This window comes from Stomoxys calcitrans, chromosome 4 (assembly GCF_963082655.1).
Source record: "Stomoxys calcitrans chromosome 4, idStoCalc2.1, whole genome shotgun sequence".
In the NCBI taxonomy this organism is placed as follows: domain Eukaryota; kingdom Metazoa; phylum Arthropoda; class Insecta; order Diptera; family Muscidae; genus Stomoxys; species Stomoxys calcitrans.
The window spans coordinates 94,516,023-94,543,656 of NC_081555.1; the positions used below are offsets into that span (position 1 = coordinate 94,516,023).

A 27,634-nucleotide genomic window follows, 5' to 3' on the forward strand; every position below is an offset into this window, starting at 1 on the left:
GCGGATCGTAGCCCTCTTAAAATATCTGGGAGTGACTGCTTCGGAGATTATGGGGTTTCTAGTTCATTTGGATCGGGTGAAAAAGAACATGACTAGAGTAGCTGGAATGGTTAAGCGTGTTCTGAGTCTTAGTCATCGCGCTGTTCAGTCCATATATTGTGGTCTAGTTTTGCTTGCGCAACTAATGGAGCGCCTGCGTGGCACGGAATTTCTCCCACTGTCCTTGGACGAAAGAAGGTCCTCTCAAGTGAGAACGTGGCAATGCTGGCTTGCTTGCCTGTGTGTAGGACTGTTTCGACAGATGCACTATAGGTATTGCTTGTCTTGCCCCCGCTTGCTTTACTCGTAAGTTATATGGCTGATCTGTATAGTGTGGGAAAGGGAATTCCATTAGTGCGTGAGGATTGGCTCACTGCTTCTGAGCTGACAGATGGGGATGTAAGGCGGCTCAGGCGCATCTTTTGGAGCTTCTTGATGATAGGTGGAAAACAAGATTGACGAACAGTGACAATGGTCGGGTGACTTACGTATTTATTCGTACGAAACCGCCCGGACTTTGGCTTCGGCCTAGTCTCGGCTTCATACTGACGGGACATGGCTCCTTTAATGCATTTTAGCTTCAGAGGAACATCCCCGTGACTGAGTTGTGCGTCTGTGGGGGAACTACGGACTGGAGGCATATAATGTCGTAATTCCCTTACTATGCAGACATTAGAGATTTAGGCGCGATGGGGTGTAGGAGGAGGTGTGGGATTACAATGAGTCTCTTGAAGACGAGACTGCTGTTGCAAGGCTGGTCACCTTTTCCCGCGAAGTATTTATTAGGAGGCGGACAAGACTAAGTGGAGGCATGCTAGTTATCCATAACGAGGTTTTGCTACACTGGCGCAATCGAGTGATTTGGTGCGCCCCTGGCACCAGCCTTGCCCATGTTGATGTTGCTCTTCGTTGTTTCCCGTTGCTTTTGTGGTTGTGATCGGTCATCCGTAAGGGTGGCCGCGTTGATTGTTGAGTCCCCCGTTGGAGTTAATATGTGTGGCGTAGCCCGTGAGGGCTGCCGTATCCTGTTTATGTTTATCGTCCTGATGTATGTTGTTTTAGTGCATACCCTGTATGCTGGTTTTAAGGACGATTCCTTTTCCTAGGTGACCACTCCGAAACTGTTTTGGATTCAATTGGTAGTATTTTTTTTAAGGTACCATGGGTGTCAGCAGCCCCTGGAACTTCGGTTCCAGCCTGCCAATGGTAAAGCCCCAGTAGTGAGTAACGTGGTGGCTGTGGTTTGGACCCAAATCGCGGGTAGAGCATAAGCTCGGCGTGTAGTTGCGTTTTCAACCGTATGCCGTGACCCATAGGTCGGAAGGAATTTTAGGTAGTGCTCCGCGCCTAACCAAGGAGGTGAACACGTCCAAAAACGTGGCATCAAATTGGTACTCAAGTGTGGGTTATCACATGTGGGAGCATTGGTAGACGCATTGTATTCACCATTCGGCCTCGCCGGTTTGAGCCATAATGCCATGCATATGCGTTAAACACGAAAACACGAGTCATTTTGGGTAGTGCTCCGTTCCTAACCCAGGAGGTGAATGCGTCCAAAAACGTGGCATCAAATTGGTACTCAAGTGAGGGTTATCACATGTGCGGGCGTTGGTTGACGCATTGTATTCACCATTGGGTCTTGGGCCTCTCAGGTTTTGGGTCACGATGGCAGGCATCTGCGTTAAACACGACATTTGTGTGCTTCGGTCTTATATTATTGAAAGCACCTTCAATGTCAAGAAATGCTACCATTGTGTATTCCTTGACAGCGAGAGAGCCTTCGATGTAGCAGACTAGGGCTGTTTTAGAGGACTTGCAATATTGGCGATCTCCGGGAATCTTTGCCCTAAGATATGTTTCTATCAACCTATCTAGAGTCTTCAGCATGTAGGATGACAGACTAATGGGAGGAAAATCGTTCTCCTTCGTGTACGAAATACGCATCAACGAGCAGTTCCAGTGCATCCTCACTAGACATTGTCCATACATTCTCTGACTTCTGAATGTATCTTAGCCTAATAGATTTCCAGGATAGGATCTTCCTTAGCCTAGAGGCCTCAAATGTATGATCCATGAAGGTGCAGAATTTCGCCCAGGATTTGTTTTGAGCCTTGCTTAGCCCGTATAGGATCTTCTTTAGCCTAGAGGCCTGCAGAATTCTACCCAGGATTTATTGTGAGCCTCTCTCAGCTCTCCCTTACATTTGCTAAGCTCTACCTTATAGACATCCCAATCGTGTGTTTTCCTAGTAGTTTTCGACCTGTTGAAGAGTTTTCTGCAAGCCTTCCTTAGACCAACTAGTTCTGGGGCTCAGTTCATCCTCCTGCCACCAGGCCATCAGCGGGACCTTTAGGGCCCACGAAGCGGTCTTACAATGGTGGAGATTTATCTGCAGAGACCAGACCATAGTCCTTCAGGACTAAGAATTTCCACAAGGGTCCTCTTCGTTCTCCTGCCATCAGAAGGACCTTTAGGGCCTTCCATGCAGCCTTACAATGCTGCAGATTTATCTGCAGAAACCGGACCATAGTCATTCAGATGTAAATTTGCCCATGAACATTCCATTAAGGAACAGGAGCAAACTTCTCACATACCAATGAGTGCAGTCCAATTCAAATTTAAAGCTCAATGGTAAGGGACCTCCTTTTTATAGCCGAGTCCGAACGGCGTGCCGCAGTGTGACACCTCTTGGAAGAGAAGTTTTTACATGGCATACTACCTCATAAATGTTGTCAGCATTAGGAGGGAAAACAGACGCCGAAAATTTTTTCTGATGGTCTCGCCAGGATTCGAATCCAGGCGTTCAGCGTCATAAGCGGACATGCTAACCTTTGCGCTACGGTGGCCTCCATGTCATTCAGGGTTCAGAATTCCCACAAGGGGCAGTTGAGAAAGCAGTGGAACCACTCTTCCTCAGAACACTTGAGACTTGCGGTATAGACGATTCCTCCTTAGATGCTTCACTAGCTGCTGCTATCGAATTACCTTTTGAGTTCCTGCCTTCCCCGCTGGCGCATACCTTGAGCCAAATCTCACCGGATGACCCATGCACACAGGGCTTTTCGGGTCCCATTTTAACTCCTTTCAGGCTCCTGCAACTGGCCCGACTTCAGATATATGGTCGAGAGTTCCTCAGACAAGTGTTCAGCAACAACTGTTGAGTCGTTTTCTGATTACCCAACCCCACCGCTTCTATACACCTTCAGTCTCAACTTGTTGAATCCGTGGGATACAACTCCTTCAGACTTGTTGAGGTCTGCACGATGGCCAGAGTTCCGAACGAATACAGCATGTGTCCCGGCGTCATCAACCTCATCTAATCTACCAATTTTTCAGTGGGTGGTTGAAACATTTGGATTGAATTCCCTTAATTTCCCAAGTATGGGTTCAGGATCTGAGGGAATCCTTGACATCCAAACGTGTGTCATTGTCGAGAAGGAATATAATCCTTCGTGGCTAAATCCAGCGTTGCGCCTTGTCAGATCTCACCAATCTTATTTAGGGTCCACTGATACATTTCAGTTGAGCGCCGATCACCGATACCAGCCTCGGTATCACCCTACATCGGCATAAACTGGAGGAGACCCAGGCAATTCTGCAAGGATGACAGTCCATTGACTATCCCACCCCAATTTTTCCTAGGTATGCAGCCCTGTTGCTATTGTTGTAGCCACATTTCACGTGGAGGTGACGATCCTCGTCAAACTCCTGTAGGTCCTCGTTCCGGTCCAAAGGATCGCCGCGGGAACAGGGAGGTCATTGGTTATTTAAAGCCGCCAATGACTCGCCTTGTCATATCGAGCATCATAGGCACTCAGTATTTCTGCAAGAGCCGGTACCTCCCGGCCTCACACTGAGACTCTCCGCTCAATACCGCGGATTGTCTGCGACTGCCGTTGCAGCTTCTCCGTATGGAGTATTCCACTATCCGCAAACTGTAGACGCTCCCGGTAGCTCGCAGCTAAGCTCCCCGTGACAGCAATGAACACCATAGAGAACGGACATAAATGTTTCAGCCTGTGTGGTGCTCACAGCTATCCCGTGCCCAAAGCAGCGCTGTTCTTCTACTTTATCGTAAACTACCAACACCAAGCTGTCCTTAGCGACGTTAACAAAGGTTCTTGGACCCATATTACTATAGTTCGCCTTAGTTTTTTGGTAATGGGATGTCCCCCAGGTGACCTCAGCATTTTGGCTGACCGCGATGTCAAAATTTAGCCTTTGGGGTAACCTGTGCTGCGAATCTCCGAGCCTAAATAAGCGAGTCTCTCCTCTTATTGGTAAGAGTTTTAGGAACATTCGCATCAGCCCCTCTCAATGAACCTGAGAGAGATACACCTTTTGTTGTTCCAACCTTTCGAAGAGCGTATTGGTTCGCCAGAGGAAACCGTTGCCCTAGGCAAATTATAGGCATGTGAAGATAAAATAGGTTCGGCCTAGTCCCTAAGTTGCGAACCGGGTGTCTTCATCAAAAGCCCCTGTTTACCAGTCGTCTTTCGGCTAGTGGAACCTGCCGCAGCCGCTGCACCTGCCGAGGGACGCAGTAGGGGACAACATGCTATGGCCTGATACCACCATCGCAGATTTTGGGTCTTTGGAGTTTATTCTAACCTTACTCCCGGGCCCTATATCTGCTGCTCCACTAGTACCAGACACAGATCATCATCCGCCTAATAAACACTATACTTGAGTGACCTAAATTTTTTTCCGAAAATAATTTCCTATTACGAGTTACGGAATAATTTTGAGGAACGAAATAGTATTTGGTTGCCCAAAAAGTAATTGCGGATTTACTATAAGAAAGTAAATGCATTTTTAATAAAACTTAGAATGAACTTTATTCAAATATTCTTTTTTACACTTTTTTTTCTAAAGCAAGCTAAAAGTAACATCTGATAACTGAGTCACAAGCTGTGAAAAAATTTGTCAACGCCGACTATTTGAAAAATCCGCAATTACTTTTTGGGCAACCCAATAAAACGTCCGCTTCACTCAACGGTTCAAACACATAAAGAATCCATCATATTCATATTGGAGGCAACCGCAGCGCATACGTTAGCATGTCTGCTTATGACGCTGAACGCCTGGGTTCGAATCCTGGCGAGAAAATCCGAAAACAATTTTCAGCGGTGGATTTCCCCTTCTAATGCTGGCGACTTTTGTTAGGTACTATGCTATCCATAGAAGCCATGTAAAAACTTCTCCCCCAATAGGTGTCGCATTGCGGCACGCCGTTCGGACACGAATACAAAAAGGAGGTCCCTTATCATTGAGCTTAAACTTCAATCGGACAGCACTCATATGTGAGAAGTTTGCCCCTGTTCCATAATGGAATGTTCATGGGCAAATTTGCATTTGATCCCAATGTGGAGGTTGTCCATACCAACATACACGGATAATGATGACGATGTAGTTGATGAGATTGCATTGTAAGGCTGCATAATAGGGTCCATTGTCGTTCATGTCAAATGGAGATTTCTATGACATGTATCCAGTTTTAAAATACTACACATGTTATCATTTGTTATTGTTTCTCCTTAATGACATCGTTGAGGATTTATTTTGAATACAATGAAAAAGGGGCCACAAATGGGTTTATCTTAAAACTACCATAATGATGGTTAAATCAACTAAGACCTCTAAAATCTCCTTTCAATAACGCAGAACACTGCGGTCAGCTTAATGATTTGGGAAGTCTACCTTTATAAGCTTTAGTTATAACTTTCAAAAGGTCCTTTGAAGGGCATTGCAAAATTTTATGGAAAAGGAAAAAGGACATATGGCAGGAATCCTTTCTATTATTTTTGTGGGTTTTCCAAGGGCTGGTCGCATTAATTATCCTTGTACGTTGACATCATTTGATGTGTGTGAAAAAAAAAAACAGTACTACGATGATGACAATGAAAGAGTTGCTATTCAAATAAACTAATGTGGGAAAAGTTTGAATGTATGTGTGTTTGGCTTTGGTAAACACAAAGACGAGTAAGCGAAGCACACAGAAATCAGTCTATCCGCAGCCGTGACGACGTAAAGACGCGAGTTAAAACCGAACGCCATTCCATTAGTTTACATTGATTACTGTTTTACTTTTCTATTGATAACAAACATTTTATTGTACTTTACTCTTAAACTTTAACTAAATATAAATAAAATAAAGGGATTTAAAAGAAGAAAAAAGTGTCCACAAATTGGGGGCTCAACCGAAATAGAGTCGACTCAGTGAACTAAAACGACGATCGGCCAATAAAAGCCGCAGTGAAAGAAGAAACCTCGCGACGCGACTCGGTCGAGACGAACGGAGTAATTCAATGGTTAATGTGGAAAGGCGACAATCAGCCTGAACGGTTAAAAAAGAAAGAAAAAGAAAGGAAAAGACTCGACGAGGAAGTATATTTATTGTCTGCATCAAGCACATCAAAAGAGAAGAAAAAAGCAGAATAGTTTCTATCCACGAATGTCCAAGCACGGAATCACAGGTGTACAACTTCTTTAATTCTGCAACGCACACACTCTCACACAATCACGCAAAACGACGGTTGAATTTGAAAATACGGAGGTGGTTTAAATAACAACAGACGACGAGTGTATGTGTTAGTGAGAGAGAGACGGACTCTCGCAACCATACACAAAACGACGGTTAATTTTCAGAAGTGTATATGAGAACGCCGACATCCCAACGTTGTGTGTGTAGAGGCAAGTTGAGGAGAAGAGTGTGATTGTGTGTAAGACATTGTCAAGACACCTTGGACATTTGATACAATATCTGATTTGAATTGAGTGCACGTTTATGTGTTTGTGTGCAGCGGACAGTTCTTGTGAATATAAGAAAATAAAACTATAACAAAGACGCACACACACACTTGTGTAGAAAGAATACTCATAATAAATAAAAGAGAACCATGGCATGTTTAGGGGATTTTACGGCGGTTGACAATCGTTTAAGAACTGCCAAGCGTACGGTGGTGGTTGCGATGCATAAATTCATTTTTGGAAGAGAAGGAGATCGTGACAACCGAAAACGACTACGCTTGTTCGACGGCTTCGACTACGATGTAGACAGCGAAATGTATGCAAACAAAGCAACGTACATAAAGGCAAATTTGTGTCAAGCTGACCTGGTGTCGATATGTAACGCTTTGGGTATCGACTACATCGATGGTGATTTGTGTTTACACATCTTTAATAATCTGCGAAAGGGTGCAATGTTAGCTGCTGCTGTTGATGACGACGAAGACGATGATGAAGGCGACGACGACGACGGCGAAAGCAACGAAGACGACCGCACAATAATGAGAGCAGATAGCCAAGCAAGTGTTAGAGAATCAATTGGTGGTGGTTCACATAATGACAAGCTGTTGCTTGCAGGCGATTTGGTTCGCGAACAGTGTCTCAAAGCTGAAAGTGTTCACGTACAGCAAACAATGAATTGCGAACTGCCTAGTGGTGTAAATAGAGAGGTTTCATCGTGTCAGACGCATCAATACAATGACGTTCCCAGATTTACTTTAAATTTCCGAGATATTGAAGACTCCATTCGACCTTTTGATGGAACTGATGACTTACCCATTGGCGCATGGTTGGATGAATTCGACGAAACTGCTTTTGTTATGGGATGGAATGACCTCCAGAAATTTGTGTTTGCTAAACGCTCATTGAAAGGGCTTGCGAAATTGTTTATATCAAGCGAACGTGGTATAACATCTTGGAGTACCCTTAAAAGCAAATTGGTAGAAGAATTCCAGTCGACGACAAACAGCGCACAGCTTCATAAACAATTGTCCGAACGACGAATCCAAAAAGGCGAAAATTACCTGGAATATCTTTTAAAGATGAAAGAGCTAGCTTCTCGAGGCAACATAGAAGACGACGCTTTGATACAATACGTAATCGACGGCATAAATGATTTAGCAACAAATAAGGCGATGCTGTATGGTGCCAGAAATCTTAAAGAGTTTAAGGAGAAATTAAGATGCTACGAGACGATGCAGGAAAAGATTAAACCAAGGTTTAATTTTAACCAAAAACAACCTGACAAGACGAAACAACCTGATAAGACGAAACAACCGGATAAGACAACAAACAAGGCCGAGAAAAAGGAGTTGTGTTACAACTGTGGCGAAAAAGGGCACACGTCCCGAAATTGCAGCGATAAAGATAAAGGGACCAAGTGTTTTGGATGTAATGAGTTTGGCCACATATCAAAACAATGTCCGCGCAAAAATGAAAGAGCCAATATGCGACGTTTAGTTCCTGATGACATAATGAAGAAAGTTGTTGAATTTTCTGATTTACAATACATGGCGATCTTCGATACAGGCAGCAGGTATAATGTTGTCAGCGATAAAGTTTACAATGATCTAAGAAGACCAACTCTTAAGAAATCTGATTTTTATTTGGTTGGATTTGGTGAAAGGACTCTCAACAACCGAATAAAGCCGCTGGGAAACTTCACGCATCAAGTTGAAATCGACGAGGAGGACTACCAATTGACATTCCACGTAGTTCCAGCAAATTCTATGGATATCGACGTGGTGCTAGGAAAGGATTTCTGCTCCGATGTTCGTGTTGAAATTACGGCGAATAGTTTAAAGTTCGAAAAGATCAAAGACGACGTTACCTCCCAGCAGCACAACATTATGCTCATAAGAACAGCTGACGAGCCAGAGAGTCAAGTAGACGTGAATTTAATGGCAAGTGATGGTGCAAAACGCGAAGTTATGAAGCTCATTGATAATTACAGACCTGAGAAGAACAAAACTACGAATGTCGAAATGAATATCATCCTGAACGAAGACACTAACATATTTTCCAGACCTCGTAGATTACCAATGATTGAAAGGGAAGCAGTGGATGAGCAAGTGGACAAGTGGTTGGCTGATGGCATCATTGAGGAATCTGTATCTGAATATAGCAGTCCAGTGGTGATGGTTAGGAAGAAGGATGGTTCGTATAGACTATGCGTTGATTTTAGACGCATGAATAAGATCATAGTTAAAGACCGATACCCCCTACCACTCATCGAAGATCAGCTAGACCGACTGCAAGAGGCTACGGTGTTCAGCACAATTGACTTAAAGAACGGATTCTTCCACGTGAGTGTAGCCGAAGCAAGCCGTAAGTACACCTCATTTGTTACTCACAACGGACAATACCAGTTTTGTAAGGTGCCATTTGGTTTGTCAAACTCACCTGCTGTGTTCCAGAGGTTTATTAACACAATTTTTCGTGATTTGACACGAAGAGGTGTTGCACTTCCTTACGTCGACGACGTTATTATTCCATCGAAAGACGAAGACGAGGCCCTGCGAAATCTGAAGGAGGTAATACAAGTTTGCAAGGATTATGGACTTGACCTAAACTTGAAGAAAAGCCAATTTTTAGTCAGACGCGTGGAATTTCTTGGCCACGTAATCGAGAATAAGCAGATATTTCCATCGAACAGCAAGGTCGCCGCTATATTGAAATTCCCAATGCCGAAAGACGTTAAAGGGTTACAGAGTTTCCTAGGGCTTGCTAGTTATTTTAGGAAATTCATTCCAGATTTTTCAATATTGGCTAAACCTTTGAGCGACTTAACGAAGGCAGGAAGATTATTCGAGATGGGTCACGAACAGATTGCTACGTTTGACGCTTTAAGAAAGATTTTGTCAGAAGGACCCGTATTAAATATTTTTAATCAACGATACGAAACAGAAGTTCATACGGATGCATCGATGGACGGGTATGGCGCAATCTTATTGCAACGATCTCCAGATGACGACGGTTGGCATCCAGTATACTACATGAGCAGGAAGACGACGGACGCCGAAAGGAAATATTCCAGTTACGAGTTAGAGATACTCGCAGTTGTGGAGGCACTGAAGAAGTTCAGAGTATACTTACTTGGAATTCATTTTAAAATAGTATCCGACTGCAATGCATTCACCAAGACGATGGAGAAAAAAGATTTATGTACACGAGTTGCCAGATGGGTGTTGCTACTGCAAGAATTCGACTATGAAGTGGAGCATAGACCTGGTGTAAGGATGAAACATGTCGATTCATTAAGCCGATTTCCAATAATGACGATAGTGGAGGATAGTTTACTAACCAGATTGGAGAAAGCTCAACAACAAGACGATGAGTTATTGGCAATTATAAGCATTCTTCAAGAAAAAGACGTTCATGATAACTATTTCATGAAAGGAAATATTTTGTGCAGGTATGTTGATGACTATGAGGTAATGGTGATTCCTAAGGGAATGCAGAGGGAAGTAATACGAGCTGTTCATGAGAAAGGGCATTTTGCCAAAGACAAAGTCAAAGAGATTATAAGAAGGGAGTATTATATACCCAAATTAGAAGAGAAGGTCAAATATCATTTGCAGAATTGTATTCCATGCATAATGGCTAACCGGAAAAAAGGAAAACAGGAGGGCGAACTCCACCCATTACCGAAAGAGTTTCAACCATTGCATACCTACCACATTGATCATCTAGGACCATTGGAATCAACTAGCAAACAGTATAAACATATTTTTGCCGTGATAGACGCCTTCACAAAGTTCTGTTGGTTGTACCCAACAAAGACAACATCGACGAACGAAGTTTTATCTAAGCTGAAGTCGCAAAGTGTTCTATTTGGAAATCCCCATCAAATAATTTCGGACAGAGGAACTGCTTTTACCTCAGAGGACTTCAAACTGTATTGTGAGACGGAGAACATCAGACATTTCCTGATAACGACGGGCTTGCCACGAGCCAACGGGCAAATTGAGAGATTGAACTCGACGATTATAGCCGTTTTGTCAAAGTTGAGTATGGATGACCCTGTAAAGTGGTATCGACACGTTGCAAAAGTACAGCAAGTCATAAATTCGACAATTTCCAGAAGTATTAGCACTACACCTTTTGAACTAATGTTTGGAGTAAAGATGAGGACTCCCGAACAATCTGAAATTCTGAAGATGATTGAGGATGAGCTGAATTCGAATTTCGTTGAAGAAAGAAACTTTTACAGACAAGCTGCGAAAGAGCAAATTTTAAAAGTCCAACAGGAAAACAGATTGTATTACAATCTACGACGACGTAAGGCCACTAAATACCAAAAGGGTGACTTAATTGCTATAAAGCGCACGCAATTTGGTCCAGGCCTTAAGCTGAAACCGAAATATTTGGGACCCTACGAAGTGATGAGGGTAAAGCCAAATGATACCTACGATGTTTTCAAACGTGGTTCTGGTGAGGGACCGATGAAAACTACAACTTGTGCAGAATACATGAAGAGGTGGTGCGATTTTGAGGGCGAAGATGAAGAATTCGAGACGAATTCCCCGCAGGATGGCCGAATTGTGGGAAAAGTTTGAATGTATGTGTGTTTGGCTTTGGTAAACACAAAGACGAGTAAGCGAAGCACACAGAAATCAGTCTATCCGCAGCCGTGACGACGTAAAGACGCGAGTTAAAACCGAACGCCATTCCATTAGTTTACATTGATTACTGTTTTACTTTTCTATTGATAACAAACATTTTATTGTACTTTACTCTTAAACTTTAACTAAATATAAATAAAATAAAGGGATTTAAAAGAAGAAAAAAGTGTCCACACTAATGATTCAAGACTAGTTTTTATTACGTCTATAAAGTTTATTGAAAGCACAAGAATGAGTTTAGTCCACAAGTCCCAGGGGGCCGCCACCCCAAAAACCACGCCCAAACGGACATGTAGGGCGATTGGTACAATATGGGATTTAAACGAAGGTTACTTGAGAGTAAACAAGTAAAAACGGGGGCCACCGTAGCGCAAATGTTGCTGGCAGCATTTGTGAGGTACTATGCCATGTAACACTTCTCTCCAAAGAGGTGTCGCACTGCGTCACGCCGTTCGGACTCGGCTATAAAAAGGAGGCCCCTTATCATTGAGCTTAAACTGGGCAAAATTTGTAAACAAGTAAAGACGTGCCAGGTTCGGCTGGCCGATTCTTTGAAACCAACCACCATAGATTCTGCGAAAAATTTACACAAAATAAAATTAGCTGAAAGGCATAATTTTACTCTACGTACCGAGTTTCTGCCAAACCAGGCGAAAATTAAAGCTTCTAGGAACCGAACAAGAATAATGGACAGATGGACAGTTTATATGGGAGCTACATCAGGTTGAAGAACGTACTTGGCACATTATGTAAACTGGGACCGCCCTCAGCTGTTGCAGATCTCTCAAGGAGATAGCTGAACAGATCAAAAATTCACCTGTTCTGGGTGCCGGGCCACAGAAATATCCCAGGGAATTGTAAAGCGGTTGAGCTTGCGAGACTAGGAACTACCCAAACACATCCAGGGATACTGGAATCTGTGGGTATGCCTCTAGCGACATGTAAGCTAAGTTTTCAGGATCAGGCCCGAAGGGCAACGAATAATAGATGGTCACAAAGAGCAGGCTGTGAGCATTCCAAAACTAGGTGGCCTCACCTAACAGGTCTACGGCTTTGCTGTCATTGGCTAGAACAGACGTCTCAGTCATTGTGTCCGTCATGACAGTACACTGTCTAATCGGAAAACATGCTGACAGACTGAAGGTTGCCAGCAACGACTTTTGCAGAAGCTATAGGGACATCGAAGAAGACGAGATCTGTGTGTGTGTCTCTCACTAACAGTTTGAAGGAGTTCCACTTTAGGTTCTCATTTCTTTGAGAATCTGTCTTATTTAGCGGATGTGCACATTCGCAAGTTATTGGCCTTTTTGAAGCGTTCTGGATGGTGCGACGATAGGAACTATTGGGTTGCTCAAAAAGTAATTGCGGATTTTTCAGATCGGCCAAATGAAGTTGATGATGACCAAATCAAAGAATTAATCGAATTGGATCGTCATGTAACTGAGCGTGAGATAGGAGAGAAGTTAAATATACCAAAATCAACCGTTCATTATCACATAAAAAGTCTTGGACTGGTGAAAAAGCTTGATATTTGGGTACCACATGTACTGAAAGAAATTCATTTAACAAACCGAATCAACGCTTGTGATATGCGCCGAAACGAATCATAACTGGAGATGAAAAATGGATTGTTTACAACAACGTAAGTCGAAAACGATCATGGTCCAAGCATGGAGAACCAGCTCAAACCACTTCAAAGGCTGATATCCACCAATAGAAGGTTATGCTGTCTGTTTGGTGGGATTGAAAGGGTGTGGTATATTTTGAGCTGTTTCCAAAGAACCAAACGATTAATTCGGATGTTTAATGTCAACAATTGGACAAATTGAATACAGCCATCAAGGAGAAGCGACCAGAATTGGTCAATCGTAAAGGTATCATATTCCACCAGGACAACGCTAGACCGCACACATATTTGGTCACTCGCCAAAAACTGAGTGAGCTTGGCTGGGAACTTTTGATGCATCCACCATATAGCCCTGATCTTGCACCATCAGACTACCATTTATTTCGATCTTTGCAGAACTCCTTAAATGGTAAAACTTTCGGCAATAATAAGGCTATAAAATCGCACTTGGTTCAGTTTTTTGCAGATAAAGGCCAGAAGTTCTCTGAGCGTGGAATGCTAAATTTGCCAGGAAGATGGCAAAAGGTTATCGAACAAAATGGCAATTATATATTCGATTAAAGTTCATTCTAAGTTTTATTAAAAATGCATTTACTTTCTTTTAACAAATCCGCAATTACTTTTTGGGCAACCCAATATAATGCATCTTCCTTCTTCTGTTCCTGTGGTATCACAATGGACGAAAACGTCTAAGTGAGTCTGATGGCAGACTGCCCTCAAACCTAACCTAACCTATATTGATGTAGGTCGTTGAGGATTGCAAATGGGCCATATCGGTTCCGATTTGGATATAGCCATATAACCGATCTCCATATTTGACATCTTGAACCCTTGAAAGCCGCAAATTTCGTTAGATTTGGCTGAAATTTTGAACATAGTGCTTTGTTATAACTTCCAACAACTGTGCCGAGTATGGTCCAAATCAGTCTATAACCTGATATAGCTCCCATATAAACCGATATCCCGATTTGACTTCTTGAACCCCTGGAAGCCGCAATTTTCATCCGATTTGGCTGAAATTTTGTGTGTGGTGTTTTGCTATGTACTTCAGCAACTGTGGCAAATATGGTCCAAATCGGACGATAACCTGATATAGCTCCCATATAAACCGATCTCCCGATTTGACTTCTTGAGCCCCTGTAAGCCACAAATTTCGTCCGATTTGGCTGCAATTTTGCGCATAGTGTTTTGTTATAACTTCCAACAAGTGTGCCGTGTACGGTTCAAATCGGTCTATAACCTGATATAGCTCCCATATAAACCGATCTCCCGATTTGACTTCTTGAGCCCCTGTAAGCCATAAATTTCGTCCGATTTGGCTGAAAATTTGCACATAGTGCTTTGTTATAACATCCAACAACTGTGCCGAGTACGATTCAAATCGGTCTATAACCTGATATAGCTCCCATATAAACCAATATCCCGATTTTACTTCCTGAGCCCCTGTAAGCCACAAATTTCATCCGATTTGGCTGAAATTTTGCATGTATGGTTGTGTTATGACCTTCAACAACAGCGCTAATTACGGTTTAAATCCGTTTATAACCTGTCATAGCTTCCATATAAACCGATCTCCCAATTTGACTTCTTGAGCCATTACTAGCAGCGAATTTTATCCGATTTGGCTGAAATTTTGCCTACAGTGTTCTGTTATGACTCTCAACAACTGTGCCAAGTACGGTCCAATTCAGTCTATAACTAGATATATTGGGTTGCCCAAAAAGTAATTGCGGATTTTTCATATAGTCGGCGTTGACAAATTTTTTCACAGCTTGTGACTCTGTAATTGCATTCTTTCTTCTGTGAGTTATCAGCTGTTACTTTTAGCTTGCTTTAGAAAAAAAGTGTAAAAAAAGTATATTTGATTAAAGTTCATTCTAAGTTTTATTAAAAATGCATTTACTTTCTTTAAAAAATCCGCAATTACTTTTTGGGCAACCCAATAGTTCCCATATTTTAGCAGAATCCATGGTGGTGGGTTCCCAAGATTCGGCCCGTCCAAACTTAGCCCACTTTTACTTCTCTTCTTGTAATTTCACTGAAATTTTAATCTTTTATAAGCTTTAAAATTTCGTCCAGGCCAAAATTGTTCACTCCAAACACTAACACCCGTTTCCAATTCCCCCGAAACTAGAAACCGAAAATGAATGATGAAGCTGGGAAAATTTATGGAAATTCTATGCATAAAAAAATTCTTGGAATAACATGCAAAGCGTCAAAACAAGAATACAAAATAAAAATGGAGAGCAAAGGATTTACAAGAACTCGCACCTGTTTGGGTACTTCGAGACTATTTTGGGTTTTCATCTCGGCTCCGGTTGGTGTACGCGAACGCGTAAAAGTGGTACGTAAACGTTGCATTGTGTGGTTGAGGAGAGTGTGTGAGTGTGAAAATTACACAGCAGCAGCAGCAGCGGTGTTGAATGGTGTTGTCGATGGTCGGTACTTTATTAAGAATTGCAACAGGATTTAAGTTTTTCTTCACTGGGTTTTTTAGGTTACTTGAAAAAAAAAATGTATATTTCTGCTGATGGTTTTATGAAAACTTTAATGCAATTGGAAAATACAGCAGAGGACGACTGTTTGTAAGTTTTTTACTCCTTAACCAAGGTTGCCGAGTAACGCTGTGGGGACCGGTGCTGATGAAAGTCTTCTTCTTGTTAATGGCTTTTCTGGCAATTTTGATATCCTGCTCTAGACAATGATGACCACCTTTGACTGCTGGTATGCTGCGTGGCCGTGACTTTTTTACAAATTTATTGTTGTCGCCTTTAATGCTTTTGCTATTGCTATTATCTGCTGTTGATGTTGGCGTTGTTTGTATTTTATCACTTGTTTTTGTGTGTGTAAATTTTCCTGTTGAAACTGTCGTCGTTGTTGTCACCACTGACAATTGGGTCGCCCTCGATCTGTACGTTATTGCTGTTTTCGTCCTGTTAGCTTTTGCTGATGTTTTTGTCGCCCTCGTCGTCTGTGTTGCTTTTAAAACCCTTGAGGTCACCAACTCATCAAATCCCATTTTTATTTTTCTGAGAAGCCGGTACGAAATCGCCAGCCAGCAATTTTGCAACTGTTTTGCTGTGATTCTTTTTCCACGGAAAAAGTACTTTTGCATACAATGAAGGCCCTTTAGACAGGAGTTACGCTGTTTTTCTCCGGTTGTTGATTTGTCAGCAGCAACCTTTTGTTGATCAAATTCCCCTACAGTCTGAAAATAGAAAAACAGAGAAAATGCTTTTGATTATCTTCAATACAAATTTAATTTTGACCATATATAACAAAAAAATTTAAAAAAATTTTTATTGTATTATTTATTTGACAACATCTTATATATAAAATTCAATTCGTGTTTGTTTGTTTTGTATGTTTGTTTGTATGTTTGTTTGTTTGTTTGTCGGTTTGTTTGTATGTTCCGTATAGACTCAAAAACGGCCGAACCGATTACATTGAAATTTTCACAGATTGTATAGGTTGGTATGGAAAGAAGCATAGGCTGTATAATTTTTTGATATCGGGAGGGGAGCGGACCCTCCCCCTTACACCAAAAGTACTACCCAAAAATGAATTTGGACCAATCGAGACAATATGGGATTCAAATGAAAGGTATTCAAGAGTAAAGTACGAATTTCATAATAAAAGTTAGGTCGAAGTACCAGGGGGGCCGCCCCAGCCCCAAAAACCTTTTAGAATATGTTTTTTGACGATCATTACAATATGGGACTCAAATGAAACGTATTCGGGACCGATATAGACAAAATGGGTATCGAATGAAAAGTATGCGGGAATAAATAACGAATCTGGTAAACAAACTCATGATGAAGTAAAGGGGGTCGCCCCACCGCCGCAAAAACGCTCAAACATTAGCCAAACACGGATTTATGGGATTCAGTTTGTTTGTTCTGTATAGACTGAAAAACGGCAGAACCGATTTTCTCGAAATTTTCCCATATTGTGTAGGTTGGCCCAAAAGAAAACATAGGCTATATAATTTCTCAGCATCGAAAGGGGGATGGGGCCCTCCCCCTTATGCCAAAAACACAACCCAAAATCAAAAGTAAACCAATCGGAACAATGTAGGTATCAAATGAAAGGTATTAGAGAGTAGAATACGAATATGGTATTAAAATTTGAGTCTAAGTATCCATCGGGCCGCCAATCCCCAAAACTCCCTCAAACAGACATATTGGATGTTCATGTCAATATGGGGCTCAAATGAAAGGTATTCGGGAGTAGATTACGAATCTGGTATAGAAATTCATGTCGAAGTATAGGGGGTTACCTTACCCCCCAAAAAACGCCCAAAATGGGCATAAGACCCATTATGACTATATGGGACTCGGCTGAACCAATTTTCTTAAAATGTCACTTAAAACGTATCTACAATATGTCCATGTATGTTTATTTGTTTGTTTGTCGGTTTGTTTGTTTGTTCCGTATGGGCTTGAAAACGGCAGAACCGATTTTCTCCAAATTTTCGCACATAGTGTAGGTAGGTCTGGAAGGAAACGTAGGCTATATAATTTTTCGGTATCGGAAGGGGGATGGAGCCCTCCCCCTTATGCCAAAAACACAACCCAAAATCCAAAGTGGACCGATCGGGACAGTATGGGTATCAACTGAAGGGTATGGGAGAGTAGAATACGAATATGGTAGTAGAATTTGAGTCCAAGTAACCATCGGGCCGCCCCAAGCCCAAAACTCCCCCCAACAAACATATTGGATGCTCATGTCAATATGGGGCTCAAATGAAAGGTATTCAGGAGTAGATTTCAAATCAGGAAGATCGAATCAGATCGTTATATAGGGGATCACGCCACCCGTCAAAAAACGCCATTAGACCCATTATGACCATATGATACTTGGCTGAACCGATTTTCTTAAAATTTTCATGGATTGTGCACGTTTGTCTGGAAGCATACATAGGCTATATAATTTTTAGATATCGGTTGGAGGCAGACCCTCCCTCTTACCCCAAAAACGCTGCCCATATTCGAAAGTGATCCGATGGGCACAGCAAGGGTTCAAATGAAAGGTATTCGAGACCAGAAAAAGAATGTGGTATTGAAATTTGGGTACAAGTACCCAGCGCCCCTCCCCCCAACCACAAAACTCCTCTAAACAGATATATGCGAAGTTCATGTCAATATGGGATTCAAATGAAAAGTATTAGGCAGTGGATTACAAATATTGCATAAAAAATTAGGTCCAAGTAATGGGAGGTCGCCCACCCTCAAATACCCCCAAATGGACATATTAGCCGACCATGGCTTTATGGGTTTTAAATGAAAGGTATTTGGGAGTGGATTACCAATATGACATAAAAATTTGCGTTCAAGTTTAGGTGGCTTATTTCCTCCTAAAGATACCTCAAATGGGTTATTTGACCCATTGTGACAATATGGGACTCAAATGAAAGGTATTTGAAAGTAGAAAACTAATTTGATATCCAATTTTGGAGCCAAGTGCTTTGGGGTACGCCCCAAAGCACCTCCTAAACTGAACTTCTTTTCCATTGGGAATAAAAAATGAATTTGATATCTAATTTCAATGCAAAGTGCCGGTGTTCTCGCCAGGATTCCAACACGTTCAGTGTCATAGGCTACAATCGCACGAATTCGATATCCGCACTCAAGGCGAAGTGTCCCCACTCTTAAAAGATATTAGAGAGTTATAGAAGGCGCAGCGCAGCGGGCCCGGTTCGGCTAGTTTTCTATAGAAATAAAACATTGACGAAATTTTCTATAGAAAATAAAATTTTTGCAAAATATTTTTCATAATAGATGTCCTTCCGTCTGTCTGTTGAAATCACGCTAGAGTCTTTAAACTTTGCACTGACTCTTTTTTTGTCCATAAGCAGGTTAAGATCGAAGATGGGCTATATGGGAATATATCTTGATATAGCCCCAATATAGACTGATCCGCCGATTTAGGGTCTTAGGCCCATTAAAGCCACATTTATTATCCGATTTTGGTGAAATTTTGGACAGGGAGTTGTGTTAGGCTTTTCGACATTTTTCTTCAATTTGGCCTAGATCGGTCCAGATTTGGATATAGCTGCCATATAGACCGATCCGCCTATTTAGGGTCTTAGGCCCATAAAAGCCACATTTATTACCCGATTTTGCCAAAATTTGGGGCAGTGAGTTCTGTTAGGTCCTTCGACATCCTACATCATTTTGGCCCCGATCAGTCCGGATTTGGATATAGCTGCCATATAGACCGATCCGCCGATTTTGGGTCTTAGGCACATAGAAGCCACATTTATTACCCGATTTTGCCAAAATTTGGCACAGCGAGTTCTGTTAGGCCCTTCGACATACTTCTTCAATTTGGCCCAGATCGGTCCAGATTTGAATAAAGCTGCCATATAGACCGATCTGTCTATTTAAGGCTTTGGGTCCATAAAAGGCGCATTTATTGTCCGATGTTGCCGAAATTTAGGACAGTGAGTTAAGTTAAGCCCCTCGACATACTTCTGCAATATGACTCAGATCGGTCTGGATTTGGATATAGCTGCCATATAGACCGATCTCTCGATTTAAGGTTTTGGGGCCATAAAAGGCGCATTTATTGTCCGATTTCGCCGAAATTTGGGACAGTGAGTTGTGTTAGGCCCCTCGACATTCTACTTCAATTTTGCGCTGATCGGTCCAGATTTAAATATAGCTGCTATATAGACCGATCTCTCGATTCAAAGTAAAAGCCACATTTATTATCCGATTTTGCTGAAATTTGGTTTGGGACAGTGAATTGTGCGACATACTTCTTCAATTTGGCCCAGATCAGCCCAGATTTGAATTTATCTGCCATATAGATCGATCTCTCGATTTAAAGTTTTGGGCCCATAAAAGGCGTATTTATTGTCCGATGTTGCTGAAATTTGGGACAGTGAGTTGTGTTGGGCCCCTCGACATTCTTCTTCAATTTGGCTCAGATCGATCCAGATTTGAATATAGCTGCCATATAGACCGATCTCTCGATTTAAGGTTTTGGGGCCATGAAAGGCGCCTTTATTGTCCGATTTCGCCGAAATTTGGGACAGTAAGTTGTGTTAGGCCCTTCGACATCCTTCTTCAATTTGGTCCAGATCGGTCCAGATTTGAATATAGCTGCCATATAGACCGATCTCTCGATTTAAGTTTTTGGGGCCACAAAAGTCGTCTTTAATGTCAGGTGTCGCCGAAATTTGGGACAATGAGTTGTGTTAGGCCTTTCGACATCCATGTTGTTTATTTTCGGTTTTTTTAATGATATAGCTACTAAAAAGACCAATATTTTGTTATACATAGTTGAACAATGACTTGTACGTATTAGTATTTGGACCAAATCGGAACATATTTCGATATAACTACTATGGGGTTTACATATATACCCGAGGTGGTGGGTATCCAAATTTCGGCCCGGCCGAATTTGTCTTTATGTAGGTTTTTTGGTAATTTTTCTACTCTTATTTCCGCCTACACTCTGTGTGTTTGCGATTTTCGTTATCTATTTTTAGCAAAGCAACTTGCAACATTTACTTTTCACTAAGTCACATATTTGCTGCACTTAGTATGGTGAATTTTAATTTAATTTAAGAACACAAACACAAGCACTTAACCTGTATTAGTTTTCTGTTCTCCTTCTATGTGAAATTTTTTCCATACAAGTTGTTCACTCGTGCATTCACATTCTCGAGAAGTTAGGGCAAGAGTGCTGTCATCGAACAAAAACCCAGCAGTAAAAGGAAGCAAATGTGAAAGGATTGAAATAAGGAATCTTAAGTAAAAATCCTTTAAGAGGTGACTTACAGGCAAATAAGTGTCTGGCAGTAGAGTAGTAGGTGTACAAAAAAAAAAAAACTGGGCCTTTATGTTAAGCAACCCTTATCCTATTTTGTATGCTTGTGTTTTCTTTTTGACTATGGCCCCCCAACCGTGTTCGTTTGATTGTTCTTTCGGTGCCACTCCCTTAGTTGGAGGTGTGGGTTGTACGACTTGCACAATCCAAAGAAATGTAAGTGGTGCGATTTATCAAAATCATGTCATCACTTTAGCAAAATGTTGTTATGAACAACACCAGCTAAGAAAGGGGTCATTCCATATACAATTAATAAATAAAAAATAGGAAAGGTGTAGGTTTATAGTGATTAGAAATCAAGTTGACTCTATTTGATTAAATGCCAAAAAAATTGTAGTTTGAAGAAATGCATTGTATCTCACACCTTAAAATTCTAGATTTTAAAATGTCTGAAATTATTATACCCTCCACCATAGGATGGGGGCATACTAATTTCGTCATTCTGTTTGTAACACCTCGAAATATTCGACAAAGACCCCATAAAGGATATATATTCTTGTTCGTCGTGGCATTTTAAGTCGATTTAGCCATGTCCGTCCGTCTGTCCGTCCCTCCGTCCGTCTGTCCGTCCGCCTGTTTGTCGAAAGCACGCAAACTTTCGAAGGAGTAAAGCCAGCCGCTTGAAATTTTGCACAAATACTTTTTATTTGTGTAGGTCGGTTGGGATTCTAAATGGGCTATATCGGTCCATGTTTTGGTATAGCTGCCATATAAACCGATCTCGGGTCTTGACTTCTTGAGCCACTAGAGGGCACAATTTTTATCCGATTTAGCTGAAATTTTGCATGAGGTGTTTTGTTATGACTTCTAACAACTGTGCTAAGTATGGTTGAAATCGGTCCATAACCTGATATAGTGCCATATAAACCGATATCGGGTCTTGACTTCTTGAGCCACTAGAGGGCACAATTCTTGTCCGATTTGGCTGAAATTTTGCATGAGGTGCTTTATTTTGACTTCCAACAACTGTGCTGAGTATGGTTGAAATCGGTACATAACCTGATATAGCTGCTATATAAACCGATCTCGGGTCTTTACTTCTTGAGCCACTAGAGGGCACAATTCTTGTCCGATTTGGCTGAAATTTTGCACGAGGTGTTTTATTATGACTTCTAACAAGTGTGCTGAGTATGGTTGAAATCGGTCCATAACCTGATATAGCTGCCATATAAACCGATCTGGGATCTTGACTTCTAGAGCCTCAAGAGGACACAATTCCATATAAACCGATCTCCCTTTTTTACTTCTTGAGCCCCCAAAAGCCAAAATTTTTATTCGATTTGGCTGAAATTTTACACATAGACTTCTACTGTGGTCTCAAACATTCAATTCAATTATCACAATACTTTTCTTTTATCCTTTGTTTGTCTAAAAAGAGGATGCCGGGAAAGAACTCGACAAATGCGATCCATGGTGGAGGGTATATAAGATGCGGGCCGGCCGAACTTAGCACGCTTTTACTTCTTTTTATCTACCCTTAAAATTTTTCATAGAATGCCCCATATGTGTGCATGTGTAGACTTAGTTTTCCGCCTCCTATATATTTTCTTTTTTTCCTCCTGATTTATCTGCCCACCCATCACAATTCTTTAAAAAAAATCTACTAACAATAAACGAACCCAAAAACGATGATTTTTTTATTCGATTTTTATTGTAAACATTGAATTTGCCATACTTATTTGTGTTTTGCATTAGGCGTCGGCTTTTTATGGAAATTTTTCTGTCTTCAGCCATAAAATGTTGTAACCATCGTCAGCAGTACTTTTGGCGAAGGCAAGCAAAAAAGGTCCTTTACCTTTTTTCCTTGCTCTACCTTTGAGAGTCTTATGTTTAGAGATAACAAGTGGTTTTAGTAGCAGACTAGGCAGGGCCATAACAAAAACCGAAGGAGGGGAGGGAGGGGAGGGAGGTGGACAGAAAATGTTTTAACAAGCCAACAAATTGGCTGGGAATTGATTTTGTTTTTTCTGCCTTCTCCCTTGAATTGGGTAAAGTGGTCTTAAAAGCAAAGTGCCAAGAAATTTGTGCCATAATTGCCCCCAAAAAGGTATGCACTGCGTAGATAGGCATAGCAAGGAAACTAGAACATCTCGATTGGATGGATTTCCATGTTGACCGAATATGAAATCAATACACACAAGTGATTTGGATTTAATATTGTTTAGTGATGGCTATGAAAACGGCTGATTGACTTGCGTAGATTTTTCTAAGCTGTAGGGGATATAAAAACATTATTCAATCTTTTTTTTTCTCCAAATGGTGAAATTCACCAGGACAATGGAATTTGGAATGTTTTCTCAAGAGGCTATAAAAAGGTGGTTCTGAGAAAAAATCGACAAAATCTCTCTCCTCTACACTCTTATAATAACATATAATACCCGCAATGGATATCGAAATTTTGGGCCAAGCATTAGTGGGAACAACTTAAGCAAAATGCAAATTTTGCCCCTGAACATTCCATTAACAAACAGGGGCAAACTTCTCATATATCAAAGAGTGCTGTCAAGTTTTAGATCAATGATAAGAGGCCTGAGCTGAGTCCGAGCGGCGTGCCGCAGTGCGACACCTCTTTGGGGAGAAGTTTTTACACGGAATGGTACTCACTCAAACAGTAAGTAAGGGCAAAAGACGCGAGGTGCCGACAGTGTATAATACCCTACACCTACCCTACAAGTACAATGTGATTGTTAAACAATCCCTATCAAATTTCGATCAATCAAATATGTTCAGACTGTAATAACAACGGTTGACAAATGACAACATTATTGCAAATTACTCAAAATCTGACGAACATATATTTGGGAACTATATCTAGATCTGAACCCATTTCGAGCAAACTTCTCAGATATTGTAGTAATCGGCGAAGAAAGTGTTGTGCAAAATTTCGGCAAGATTGGTCCATAAATGCGCTTGCATTCGCTATAGAAGTGAAAATCGGGCAATATATTTATATGACAGCTATATCTAAATCTAAACCGATTTCCATGATACTCACCAGTAATGTGGAGTCATAAGAAAATCCTTCCTGCCAAATTTCGAGAAAATCGGTTAACAAATGAGCACTTTATTGCAGTATTTCTCAAAATCGGACGAACATATATATGGGAGCTATATTTAAATCTGAACCGATTTCGAACCAACTTCTCAGATATTGTGGTAGTTGTCGAGGAAAGCCTTGTACAAAGTTTTGGCAAGATTGGTCAATAAATGCCCTTGCTTTAACTCTAGAAATTAAAATCGGGCGATACATATATACGGCAGCTATATCGAAATCTGAGCCGATTTCTATGATATTCACCAGTACTGTGGAGAGTCATAAGAAAATCTTTCCTGCCAAATTTCGAGAGAATCGGTTAACAAATGAGCACTTTATTGCAATATTTCTCAAAATCGGACGAACATATATATGGGAGCTATATCTAAATCTGAACCGATTTCGAGCAAACTTCTCAAATATTGCGGTAGTCGTCGAGGAAAGCGCTGTTCAAAATTTTGGCACGATTGGTCAATAAATGTGCTTGCAGTGGCTCTAGAAGTGAAAATCGGGCGATATATAACATGAAAGCTATATCTAAATCTGAACCGATTTCCATGGAATTCACCAGTAATGTCGAAAGTCATAAGAAAATCCTTCCTGCCAAATTTCGAGAGAATCGGTTACCAAATGAGCACTTTATTGCAGTGTTTCTCAAAATCGGACGAACATATATATGGGAGCTATATTTAAAACTGAACCGATTTCGAACAAGCTTCTCAAATATTGTGGTAGTCGTTGAGAAAAGCGCTGTTCAAAATTTTGGCAAGATTGGTCAATAAATGCGCTTGCAGTGGCTCTAGGTGTGAAAATCGGGCGATATATATATATGAGAGCTATATCTAACTCTGAACCGATTTCCATGGAATTTACCAGTAATGTCTAGAGTCGCGAGAAAATCCTTCCTGCCAAACTTCGAGAGAATCGGTTAATAAATGACTGTTTTACTGCATTATTACTGAAAATCGGACGAACATATATATGGGAGCTATATCCATATCTGAACCGATTTTTTCCAATTTCAATAGGCTTCGTCTCTAGTCCGAAAAACATGTCTGTACCAAGTTTCGAGATGATCGGATAAAAACTGCCACCTGTACTTTGTATAAGGAAACTATATAATTTTTTGATATCGGAAGGGGGGCGGACCCACCCCCTTAACCTAAAAGTACCACCCAAAAATAAAAGTATTCCGATCGGGACAATATGGGACTCAAATGAAAGGTAATCGGGAGTAGAGTACGAAATTCATATTAAAAATTGGGTCCAAGTTACTGGAGGGCCGCCCCAACCTCAAAATCCCCTAAAATAGGTTTATTGGGCGAGCATGACAATATAGGACTGAAATAAAAGGTATTCGGGAGTAGATTACGAATATGGTCGGGAAGAAGGAATATGGTTTATAATTTGTTGATATCGGGTGGGGGGCGGACCCTCCCACGTTACCCCAAAAATACCAACCAAAATCACAAGTAGATCGATAAAGACAATATGGATATCAAATGACGGGTATTGAAGAATGGAATACGAATATGATATTAAAAATTAGGTCCAAGTACACAGGAAGTCGCCCCTAACCCCAAAACTCCCCCAAGCAGACAACTTGAAGGTTCTTATCAATATGGGGCTCAAATTAACGGTATTCAGGAGTCAATCTCCCCCTTACCACAAAACACAACACCCAAAATCTGAAGTAGACCGATCGAAACAATCAAATGAAAGGTATTGGGGGGTAGAATACGGATATGGTATGGTAAATTTGAATCTAATTACCCAGCGGGCCGCCCCTACCCCATAACTACCCCAAACAGACATATTGGACGTTCATGTCAATATGGGACTCAAATGAAAGGTATTCGGGAGCAAATTACGAATATGGTAAAAAAAATTAATTACATGTAAGATGTGGCTTTCCCACCCTCAAAAACCCTCCAAATGGCCATAGTAGCCGACCATGGCTATATGGGACTCAAATGAAAGCAATTTGGGAGTAGAAAATGACATTAAAATTGGTGTTAAGATATCTAGGCGGTTTCATCACTTTAAAAAGTTTACTGACAATATCCGACTGAAATGAAAGGCATTTGAGAGTAGAAGTAGAAGAATATAGTTCTGGGGCCGAATGTTTGTGGTTAAGCCCTAAAATACCCCCTAAACTGAACTTATTTCCGGAACATATCGATATGGGGCTCAAATGAAAGGTTTTTGGGAACTCACGACCCCTGCACTGGTAATGCAAGCACGCTACCAACTCGGCTACCGGGGCGCCCTTCTATTTACGTTAAGGGCCAAGTGTTTGAGTGACCATCCCACTTCCAAAATACACCCCAAACCGGACATATTTACCCACTACAATATAGGAGTCCAAAGAAAGGTATAAGAGAGTAGAACAAAAATTTGCCCCTAAACATTTCATTTAAAAACAGCTGCAAACTTCTCAACGATAAAGGACCTCCTTTTTAAAGGCGGGTCCTATAGTGCGACACATCTATGGGGAGAAGTTTTTACATGACTTGTATAAATGGCATAGTACATCACAAATGTCGCTAACATTGGAAAGGGATAACCACCACTCAAAAATTTTCCACTTTTCTGACCAGGATTTGAACCCAAGCGTTTTGCATCATTGGCGGACTTGCTTAACTGTGCGCTTCAATGACACGAATTCGATATCCATATTAGGGGCGAAATGTCCCCATCTTAAAACTCTACCAAAACAGGACTTATATATCGGCCATTGCAATATAGGGCCCGGTTCGTTTTCTGTAAAATCAAGAATGTCTGTTTGCGCTTTCTTTTTTTGGTCTTAAAATCTTATTGAGAATCCATTGCAGAATATTGTCCGGCTTTAGACCATTGTTTAATGCTTTCTATTCAAGGAATAGTATAGCAAAAAACTTTTAAAAGTCAGCAAAGAGTGTGCTGTTGCTAGAAGAATTTGACTGATTTCCTGTATCGCGATTCCATTTTCGACCAAGAAAAATCATCAGCAGGAGATGTCAAAATTGGGACTTTGATTTTAATGATTAGCTCACTGTAGATAACATTTTATATTTTGTAGGTTTCTTTAATAATTCTGTAGGAGGTGTTTTAAAAGCTCTCCTTATTCAACAATTTTTCAAACCCACACACATTAGTTAAATACGGAAATTTGTTAACAATCCTTGTCAAAGTGTTTGCATTTCCCCACTTTAACTATGAGAGACTGGCATACACTTTTCCATATCTCCTTCTAAAAGCTGACAACTTAAGTTTCTTTTGTATTCAGTTCTCTTTCAAGATGAGCTTAATGATCGAAAATGTCTATGCAATGCAAAATGAAAGCCATCGTAGCTACACCACACGAGTTGCTTTTGTTAGAATATGACATGGGAAACAGAAAATGAGTAAAGAACTACTATGGCAGTCGTCTATAGTCGAGGCACATATTTTATAATCTTTAACAAAAGTTTTTTTTTCTACTATACGGCAAATGATTGGTGTCAGACCACAGCTTAAAAGGATACCGATATCAGTACGTGGCAAGAGAAAACTCTTCAGTGCATATGGCTCATTATTAATTTATCGGTATTGTTATAAAAGGAAAATGATATTCGTTTCCGCTTAGCCATATTCCTGTTATAACCACTTATTCAGGCATCCCCTTGGCTATTTTGCATATTTTTCATCTTCCCTCCCCATTCT

General features: G+C 41.0%; 1 protein-coding gene across 1 annotated transcript in view; it reads right to left on the reverse strand.

Annotated features, from left to right (window-relative positions):
- Positions 1–15,446, reverse strand: part of LOC106095498 (eye-specific diacylglycerol kinase) — a 37,487-nt gene extending 22,041 nt beyond the window's left edge. Inside the window, exon 1 of the mRNA XM_059367205.1 lies at positions 15,349–15,446. Coding sequence (XP_059223188.1) covers positions 15,349–15,438 — 90 coding nt within the window. The 5' untranslated portion in view covers positions 15,439–15,446. The remainder of the gene's footprint in view (positions 1–15,348) is intronic.
- Between the last annotated feature and the right edge of the window lie 12,188 nt (positions 15,447–27,634).